Source organism: Elgaria multicarinata, chromosome 8 (assembly GCF_023053635.1).
Source record: "Elgaria multicarinata webbii isolate HBS135686 ecotype San Diego chromosome 8, rElgMul1.1.pri, whole genome shotgun sequence".
Classification (NCBI taxonomy): Eukaryota; Metazoa; Chordata; class Lepidosauria; order Squamata; family Anguidae; genus Elgaria; species Elgaria multicarinata.
In genome coordinates this window covers 48,192,128-48,202,793 of record NC_086178.1, presented here as the reverse complement: position 1 = coordinate 48,202,793, position 10,666 = coordinate 48,192,128, and the positions used below count along the sequence as shown (strand labels likewise).

Sequence of the window (10,666 nt, the reverse complement as noted above, 5' to 3'; positions counted from 1 at the left end):
GAACTTCAGCTATAGGGGGTGGTATAGAAATGCAATAAATACATAATAAAATACAACACTGTTCCACCACAGCAGTCAATGTATATAGTGTTATAAATAATACGATCTGCAACAAGTCTCTCTTTCTGTATCACTATGCACGTGATTTGGAAAGTACCTCACGTGATTTGGAAGTCCCATGAAAGGGAACGATGCCTGTTTGCATTCTCTTCCCCTCATTGTTTTATTATGATTTTATTAGAATGTAAGCCTATGCGGCAGGGTCTTGCTATTGACTGTTTTACTCTGTACAGCACCATGTACATTGATGGTGCTATATAAATAAATAAAATAATAATAATAATAATAATAATAATAATAATAATAATAATAATAATAATAATAATAATAATAATACAGTTTTTCCCCCCAGTCTGGTGTCCTCCAGGTATCTTCGACTACAACTCCCTGCATCCTCCAGCCGCCTGAGACCACGAGGTTGCGGAAGTCGCACTATGCACTCCGGGTTATTGAATACTTCCACCCTATGGCAGAACTCTTTAAAGCGCGAGCGGGACCTCAAAGGCGGGGCTTCCTGTTACCCGGCTCTAGGATTGGCTGTAGCGTGTTCTCGCGCGCTTGTGGAGGGGGCAGGTCACAAGGCCCACTGGGGGGTCGAAAAGAAGCCGTTGGGTTCTTTGCGCGTTTTTTTTCGCGGGGGTGGGGAGAGAGAGAGTTCCATTAGACGGCCGGCAACAACTTTCGAGCGAGGGCCATAAGTAAAGGGCGCCCCGTGACAGACCTCTGGTTTTATTCGTCCCATGGAGTTGAACCGGGCTGCGCCTTTTCCCTTCGTCGAGTCCGGCTCCTGAATCGGATATTTGCATGGTGTGTGGCCCGCCGCCTTCTTTGCCCTGTGAGGGTAGAAAGTCGAGAAGCTTCTTGGCCTTTGTTCCTGACAGGGAAGGCCGAGGAGCTTTCGCAGGTTTTTCACTCGGAGGAGCATGTAAGAAGAAGAAGAACCAACAGCGATAACAGTCAGACTCAAACACACACACACCCCGGCCCCTCCCCCGTGTTTATTGACTTATTCGTGGAGGGGAATTGGGAAGGCCGCTCCTCTAAACTTCTGGTTGAGCCCGCGCTTGCACACACAAATACTCTTGAGGATAAACAAACAATCAAATTAAATTCTAGAAACAAATTCGGTACGATCGAATGCAGGTGAGTTTCAGGTTATAGATAAACGGGATATGATGCTTCCTGGTTTGACTCCGATATCGTAAGTTTCGCTAGTTTGTATATGACCTTTTTACTCCCTCCACTCACACTTATTATTCAGAACAGTGCTATTTTCAGCTGGCATTTTCAGTATGCTGTATCTGTTGTTTTGCTAAACGTTTTTGTAACTAAACTAACCTCCCTCTTTTAAATACATAATTTATGAGTAAACAGGTAATATCCAACGGGTTTCAAAATAAATTTCTTTATTTAAATAGATTTATAAGTTATATGAATGTTAAGCAACATTGTATAACATTTATAATTGTGAGGAACTCCATAGATATCGCAGGGGTTCCAGGTTTCTCTCTTTGTGGGTTATTTAATCTATGCTGTCTATAGATGCCACTTTGCATATCCATCCCCAGCTCAGGGGGTTGGATATGCAAAATAGCATCTCCAACCCCTACTCAAAATGGCAGCTGCGCACATCCTGCATGTACTGCAGCATCACCATGGGTTTAATAACCCATGATGGGCTGTCATGTCATGTGAACTGGCCCATTGTGTGCCTTTCAACTATGTGGGAAGCAGTATTCCATGCCACTTCAGCCACTTCCAATCAGTTATATATGGGACCTGATAGTACTCCTTATAATTTTTAAGCTTGGTTTCATCCTATTTATCAGGGTAGTGTAATCAAGGTAACAAGCTATTATTATACTAGGTTCCTCCAGTTTTATGTTAGTCTTTTTTTGGCATAAACAGACTCTTCCTCAATGAAGAATGTGTTTTTGAAGACACAAACTTCAGCTGGTACAGAATGCACTCAGTAGACAGATCATATTACATCGATTCTGTCTCGCCTACACTGTTTGCCAGTGCATTTTCAGGCCCAACTTAAATTGCTGATGTTGACTTTTAAAACTTTAAAATGTTGGGGGCATACACCTACCCTTGTATGAACCTGACCATATTTAAATATCTTTGGAGGCCCTATTCACTGGCCAGCTACTAAGATCAGTAAGGTTGGTGGCAACTAGAGAAGAGGGCCTTCTCTGTGATGGTCGTGGAATTCCCTTCTGTTATATACAGCTGGATCCCTGTGCTGGTACTTTTAAGAAGGCTTTTAAAATATACCTGTTTTCTCTGGCTTTTAATTGAAAAGGGTTTATTGTACTTGCTGCTGGTGTTATATATTTGAGCTGTACTATATTGTATTTTAACTGGTTTATCTTAACAGTAGTTATGCAAAGAGAGCCAAAGAGCTGATCTAGGAATAATGTCTTTTATATTGCATTTTTGATGATTCTAAACAGACGATGTGTCATGGTTGCAGATGATGCGCTAGCCACCTTCCCTTCGTGGACTGAATATGTCAAAAGAATCAGAGGCTCCACTTTCCTTGACTGACTGTAGTTGTAATATTTGCATGGACATTTTTCTGGAACCGGTCACATTACCATGCCATCACACCCTCTGTAAATCCTGTTTCCAGCTTACAGTGGAAAAGGCCAGCCTATGCTGTCCTTTCTGTCGTCGTCGAGTCTCTTCTTGGGCCCGATATAATGCCCGCAAGAACACTCTTGTTAATTTGGAATTATGGGACAAGATTCAAAAATATTTCCCAACAGAATGCCAACGCAGAATTAATGGGCATGACCTAGAAGAAGAAGAGAGTAAGTAAAATTACATCTGTTTTGGTTTGGCACTTATAGGTATGCCATTGATGTTTAGAGGATTTGTATAACATTCTGGGAAATGCAGTAAAATCAACTTCTCTCCAGTTACCCATCAGGTGGTCTGTAATAAGTAAGAATTTCTTCCAGGTGATTAGAAAGGGATAGATTTTTAAATTTAAAGGGAACTGGTTTTGGGAGATTTTTTGTGGTTTTGTTTTTGTTTTGTTTTACCAGTTGGTGTGCTACAAATCATAAAGGCAAGTTAGTAAAATATTTGTTGGTATAAAATTTGTTAAATTATTTGCAAAGCTGCAGTAATGGAATAACATATGTATTGGTAACCACTGCTGAAAGTGAACTCTAAGTTTTTGTTTTTCCTGGATAGATGTTCGGCTGTGTATTTGTTTTTCCTCCTGTCATTTCCCCCCAAAATCTGTGTCCTTTCCTGAAAAAACAGGATGCAATAATTTAAAATTTGTACATTGTATGAGCTAGTATCCGTGTGTCTTTAGAATGAGAAAAGGAACTTTATCCTTTTGTTTATAAAGGAATCTGCCAGTTCAAGCACCCTAACAGTTGAATCTAATTGTGGCCTTCTGTTGATGGAAGCAGTTCCAACAGCAGAACCAGGAGAGGAGTGATTACCCCTCCCACATGCACCCTCAAAATCTGCTCCAGGGCTTTCTCAAAATTTTCAGAAAGCTGCAGTGCGGAGGGGAGAGGAAGAAAGTCCTGTTGTGCTAGTAGACTTGTGCTAGTGCAGTGTTGAATTTAAGCCAAAGAGTTGGAATAGTCTAACTGCTTGTTCTTTGCCGAAGAGGTTAGAAGACCCCAGGGTCAGGACTTAAGTTTATATAAGGGGCTTGCACTAGCCCAGTAGAATTTTTTAAAAACTTTGAATAGTTGATACTCATGCCTTATCACAAATTCTTTTTTAAAATTTATTTTAATAGCAGATAAAGCCCTTTTGGTTTTACAGAATTAGTTGCGTAGTTTTGGGGTCCTGTCCCAAGAATTTGTCCGTAACTTCAAGTGTCAAATTAAAAGTAAGAATCCTGTCAAAGGGTGAAACAAAGAATTGCATTTTAATTCCTCCTTTTTTCGACTATATTGGAGTTTATTTTAATCCCTCAGTAATGGGGAAGTAGGAAACTATTAGTGAAGTAATGAATTGCATCATGATGTGGCAAGTGCATTCTGCCATATATTACTTCAGTCAAATTACATCTTGATGTCTTTTCATAGCAAAACTGCAGTCTCAAAATAATTACTTCATAATAATTATTTTTCCCATCTCTTTTTCTCCATAGTATGCAAACTTCAGCCACTACACTGTTTAAGTAAGCCTGGAGAATTAAGAAAGGAGTACGAAGCTGAGATAACTAAGGTAAATCTAGAAAGCTGACCACAAAAACCTACAGCCATACTTGGGTCCAGGGAAGGCAAGGGTTACTGGCTGCTTCCAAATGACTGGCTACTAAGCCAAGCCAAAATGTGCAGACTCCTTTCCAGGAAACACATAATTTACTGTAAAGAATTGAGATATTCAGCCTGTAAAGTGGTAAGAACAGGTTAAAAATAAAAGATGTAAACCACATCACGCCAGTCCTTTTCCAGCTTCATTGGCTGCCAGTCCAGGTCTGGGCCTGATTCAAAGTGTTGGTATTAATATTTAAAGCCCTAAACGGCTTGGGGCCAGGCTATCTGAAGGAACGCCTCCTCCCATATGTACCTGCACAGACCCTAAGGTCATTCTCAGGGGTCCTTCTCCGTGAGCCCCTGCCAAAGGAAGTAAGGCAGGTGGCTACCAGGAGGAGGGCTTTCTCTGCTGTGATACCCCGGGTGTGGAATGAGCTCCCTAAGGAGGCTCACTTGGCACCTACATTATATTCTTTTAGATGCCAGGTGAAGACTTTTTTATTCTCCCAGTATTTTAACAGTCTATAAATTAATTTTAACTTTGCTGTTTTAAATTTGTGTTTTTCCATTGCTGCTGTTTTTATCTTGGTTGTGCTTTTATATTGTATTTTATATTATGGTTTTATGTTGTTGTTTTGTTTTGAATTGTCTTAATTTTGTAAACCGCCCAGAGAGCTTCGGCTATTGCGCGGTATAGAAATGCAATAAATAAATAAAATAAATTTGATTTAGGTGGAAGCAGAACGACGTGCTCATGAACAAGAAGAGAGCAAAGCAAGTGAAGAGTATATTCAGAAGATGTTAGCAGAAGAGGAAGAGCAGCAGAGGTTAGCAGAAGAGCACAAAAAAAAGATGGAAGAACAGTTATTACTAGATGAAATGTTGGCACGAGAACTGAGTTTCAATCTGGTAAGTTTGATAAAAGTGAGACTTTTAAGTAGTTTCTTGAACTGGATGAACACAAGTTATTTTCTTAAATGGTGCTTCAAACCTTAAAATGGGAAGAGGACACTTGGGAACTAATACGTAAATAATCAGATGTCCTTTCAATGTTGCTTACGATTTAGAGAAGCTGGGAATTTTGGGATTTACAGTTCAACACAGCTGGAACGCACTAGGTTGGGGAAGCCTGCTTTAACATTTTGAAAATTAGCATCTGAAATATATTCTGCTACTTTCACACTCAATGCAGCCTTTTTTCTTGAGCTTCACAACCTCTATTCGTGTGTGCATTATTAGAAGTTTTTTTTAAATGGACTAATAGAAAGATTTCTGAAATTTAAAGTTGGAAGAATTCTAGATTCTGAAATGACTGTAGTTCACACATTCCTATTTTGGCTGCAATAAATGACTACCCATTATCTTTGGTGTAATATTAGTGGACTTAAAATGTGAATGCTTCTTTAACATTGCTGCTTCGAGCTAAGAATCTAATGATTGTTACGAATATACCTCTTGTTTAAATCTAGAAGTGTTTCTGGCTAAATAGACACTTGTATTAAAGTAGGTAAAGGCAATGGATTCTATTGTGGGCAAACTGATGAGTGTTGTCACCATGATAGCATTTTGTTTTAGACTTCAGAAAGTAATGCATGATACCAACAAGTTACCTGTTTTGGAAGTGGTATGGATATATCAGAACTTTCTAATAATTGGTTAAATCTTTTGTGTATATTAGCACTGCATTAATTCCTTTGGGATACTGGTTAATTTAATGCCATTTAATCAATTGCATAAAGGCATGCTTTTCCATTTGTTTGTTTTTTGAATTTGAAGAACAGTTCTACTGAGGAGACCATATGTAGCAGTCTGTCACCTGGCCTCCCCCTTTCTAATTCCTGCAAAACATCAAAAAACAAATTGAGCAATTCTGGGGACATCAAAAAGTAAGTCAAATCCAGTGATTCTGACTCAAGTTTTGTTGGTACAATGTATACACCATTGCACAACAAAATATTGTGAGGAGGGAAAGGTTCTCAGTCTGATGATTATAGGAGCTTTGTGTTATGCTTTTATTTTGACAGTTTTCCATTTTCAAAAATATAATGAATGCCCCAAACAGTAGATGGTGAATTTTCTCATTTTAGTGTATACTGAAATCATAAATCAAAGCTTGGTTTTCCCTGTACTGACATAGTAAACACTTTAATTATTTTATCAGGGTCCCCAATTGTGCAGAGTTCTATTTGCATTGAAGCAAACATGAGTAGGATGCCTATTCTGCCTTCACTGCTCAACGTAGGGAAGTTGACTGAAAGGAAGGGGGTGCACTTGGACTAACGGGGCAGGGTTAGCGTGCACCTTCCCCCTCTCATGCATTCAGGCGAACCACTGTTGCCTTTGATTTTGGAAATACTGGCCTGGTTCAGATGTAATCCTAAACTATGGTTAGAGCTAGAGCATTGGGCACCTTCTGCAGTCCCTACCTAGAGGTGACCAGGGTCTTGGGGAGGAGGTGGAGAGGAATACCTTCCAGTGGGGGGTGAACAGTACACAAGGAAATTGCTTTATCTTCTATCACAGATTGGAGATAAGAGGCTTCCCTCCTTCATGCATCATTCTTATCCTAATTGGACATGAGCAGTGCAGAAAGGAAAGTGACTCAGCAAGCGGTTGCAACAGTTGGTCCTGTAAGCGCCTGCCAAGTCCTGCTTGAATCCCAATTGGGACGTGAGTGTGCACAAAGGAGGAACCTACCAAGTCCTTTACTCTGTGCCTTTCTGCAGAGAGAAAGGGAAATGGGATAGGGTAGGGATGGATGATGTAATTGGAAAGGCAGGGCTTCTGGGTGGGGGCCAAACACTTTGATGTCATCTGGCTCCCAGCTTTGACTAGGAGTGGGGCGAGCAGGCTCCCAGACCAATTTAGGCTTTTGCCCTTAGTTTAGTGCTAGGTGAGCAAGCCTTCATCTTGTTAGTGCTCCTTCTGCTCATGGGTATAGCTGCAATGAGGAGACTGGAAGCTTTAGCTCCCGTTTTCAATGGAAAACAGAAGCAAAAGCATCCCAGCTCCTCTTCATAGTAGCATCGAAAGAGAGGGAATGGGTAGCTGACAACCCCAAGTCTTGTTCACAAAACACTAAACCATAGTTTAGCATTGCACCCAAACACAACTGTTGTATCGTATTTGTTATCCTTCAACTCAATATTATAAATGCATCCACTTCCATTGATCAATCCCTTTATGTCTGCTTTAAGCCACTGCTGTTCACAAGTCATGAGTTCAATGCAGACTTAAGTGATTTATATTTTTTGATGGTTTTAAATTTTGTATACTTTTTAATGTCCACTGTTTTTTAACTTTTGTAAACTACCCAGAGAGCTTCAGCTATGGGGCGGTATATAAATTTAATAAATAAATAAATATTGACACTTGGGTCCCATTCAGTCAGTGGGACTTAAGTTATTCAGGACTGCCTTCAATGGGTCCTGAGTGTGACTAACGTACTATGTAATCCTGTGCATAGTTGCTTAGAAGTAAGGCCTATTGAGTTTGTTACTTACTTCCAGATCAATGTATATAGGATTGCAGTTAACCTCATATTTTATTCTTTTTGTCATATACAGTATTTGTAGTAGACAAAATAAAAACAATAATAATCTTATAACATTTTACCACACAGTCTGCTCAGAAATAGGAGACATAGTTAAGAGAGATGTTGGCTTTTGAATAAATGTGTGTCCTAAGTCATTATTCTTCACAGGCTGTAAATCTGTTCTTTTGTCCCTCTAAAGGTATTTGTCTCCAAAGTCCTGCAGTGTCTTGCCTGCAAAGTTGCTCTGCAGAAAATTAGAGGAAGAAGGCATTGACTCTTTTTCTGGGGTAATGTATACATATTTGGATTCCTATGTAGTGTAAAAGAGGAGAAGTTCAGTGTTCTCATATTTTAGTGAAGTGCATATGAAATCTGATCTTACTAGATTCTAATAATTAGAAGAAACTTCCAAAACAGCATATTTTTTAATCTTGAAAACAAGTTGTATATGTATGCCACCTAGTTTTTAGCGTCCCAACCATTTTCATGATCCATATGTGGTGTAGTGTGTTGTAGTGGCTAAAATGTAGGACTGGGAGTTGGGAGATCCGGATTCTAGTCTCCACTTGGCCATGGAAACACACTGGGTGACTTTGGGCCAATCACAGACTCTCAGTCCAACCTACCTCACAGGATGGTTGTTATGAGGATAAAACAGAGAGGAGGATTATGTACACTGCCTTGGGTTCCTTGGAGGAAAAAAGGTGGGATATAAATGCAGTAATAAATAAATAAAGCCAATAGGAATTTCCATTCTTTTTTCATATTTTAAAAATGAGTGTATAAAATCTCATAGGAAAGAGTAAACCATATTTGACAATTTTAATTTGTGTTCTATTTATTGTAGGAAAGCAGCAATTCTAAACACACCTTTGCATTAGAGGAGGAAGAAAGAGATGAAATGCCTACGCTGTCACCACAGAAAATCAGTGAGATTAGAAATACTGAAGATCCCTCTTTAGAGCCATCTATTCCACACTTAAATATATGTACTACAGCTAAGTCCAGCCTACTTACCCTGGATATATCAAGTTCTTCCAGATATCTTGTAAATGAGTTAGCAGATGAGCTTTCTGAGGTTACGCATAGGGGAAACTGTGAGTCAGAGTGTTTTTTCTCAAAGAGAGATGCAACTGCTTATGACTTTAAAAGTGACAGTTTTACAGAAAATATGCACTTGACAAAACATGCAAAAATTAGTACTCCCCAGGAAACACTTATTTCTGTTATAGCTTGTAACCAGCAAGATAGCAACATTGCAACCTGTGACCAAGCAAAATTGATGACAAGCAGTAGAATAGAAAGAAAACCCCACAATGGCTTTCTAATCACTAAAGATATTCCAAAGAGAAAATCTCAAGCATCATCCCCTGAAGCAGCAGATTCATATTTGAATGATAAAAGGAGAAGAACTTTCTCACAAAATGAAGAAGAGGAAGAGATGAATGATATACAAAAGCAGATAAATTTGGAGAAGCAACTTTATGAAAGGCATAAGCAAGAAGAGGAGGACAGGTGTTTAGCTCTGAAGCTTCAGAAGGAAATTGACAAAGAGCAGAAAACACTAAATCGCAAAAAAGGTTCTCCAGATGAGTACCATTTGCGACCTACAACATCTCAATCAGTAAAAGAATCTCCACCTTTTAGGAAACGCAAGCTGTCAGAGAACTTGAAACCTACAAACAACCAGAGCAAAATAGACCAACGAAAACTACGCAGAAGCTCCCACAATGAGAATGGGAAACCCTCTGATAAACTCCAGACAAAGTTGTCTGTAAAAGGAGGGAATGTTTTGAATTGTGTCATCAATAGCTCTGATTCAAAAGATACAGAATTGATGCCAAACAAGCAAAAAACAATCCTTCAGATGTTTAAAAGGCCTGCCACAAACTAAAGTCAACACTACCTATAAAGGTATTGATAGGAATTAAAGAATGGGCACTCTTTTGAAAGGCTGACTGAGTTAAACATTTATCTGTTCAGGGATTAACAGCTTTCAGAATTAATGTCCTCTTTGGTTGGGAACCAGTAGTGCCTGCTGTATGCCCCTTCACTTTGATTTCTTGTTGCATCTCAGTGCTCGGGTTATTCAATGTCAAGAGAGATTTGTTTAAAACCATCCTGTACTCTAGCTCATCATTTTTGTTGGAATGTGTCATCATAGCATCTCCCAGTTGCCACCTTTCCACTTCTCTTTTCCCCCCTTACCCCGGCAGAAGTAAATATGTGGGAGAAGTTGACAGATGATTTTGAGTTGGACTGGAACATCATAAGGCTTGAGGAATTGGTATTAGCATGCCACTGTTGCCCATTTTGATTGCACTTCGAGGTGGATTTCATAGTAAATGTCATCCTTCACAGATCCTTTAAGGTATATTTTCCATAGACTATTAAAATACCTTAAACTGTTTCCAAGGGAACAGGTTTTTCTATTTCTTGAAATTATAAATTTTCATTTGTCTAGGAGATAATCTGTTAAAAAAGTTTTCAAGTCTCATGAGAAAACCTTCCTGTCTTGAATGGACTCTTTCTGCAGTTCTGCAGGAAACTACATTTGGAAGTAATATCTGTAGACATGGTTAGAAGATAAACCTATGTATTTTTTCATTTTTGTTACATTAATAGAAAAGCATGCTGCCATTAAAATCAGTTACATGGTTATTACATTGGATCATATAACAGTTAATAAATTTCATAACTTATTTTTTGAGCAATATTTTGCTATAACATCCAGTCAAGTGAAATCAATATAAACCATAATAGGCACAATACAAATAAAAATAAGCACCATAAAACAATAAATAAATACTACAATATTAAAAGTGTTCAT

General features: G+C 38.9%; 1 protein-coding gene across 2 annotated transcripts; it reads left to right on the top strand.

Annotated features, from left to right (window-relative positions):
* The first annotated feature begins 720 nt into the window (after positions 1-720).
* On the top strand, positions 721-10,443 carry RNF168 (ring finger protein 168). Of its 2 annotated transcripts, none has more exons than XM_063132296.1 (7): positions 721-1,203; positions 2,540-2,879; positions 4,193-4,269; positions 5,034-5,210; positions 6,078-6,187; positions 8,036-8,123; positions 8,684-10,443. In XM_063132296.1, exons 2-7 carry the CDS (start codon positions 2,576-2,578, stop codon positions 9,728-9,730), a joined length of 1,803 nt encoding a protein of 600 aa, XP_062988366.1. In that variant the 5' UTR covers positions 721-1,203; positions 2,540-2,575; the 3' UTR covers positions 9,731-10,443. The 2 variants fall into 2 exon arrangements, with proteins under 2 accessions (XP_062988366.1, XP_062988367.1); XM_063132297.1 differs by having other exon boundaries at positions 2,447-2,879.
* Positions 10,444-10,666: the final 223 nt, after the last annotated feature.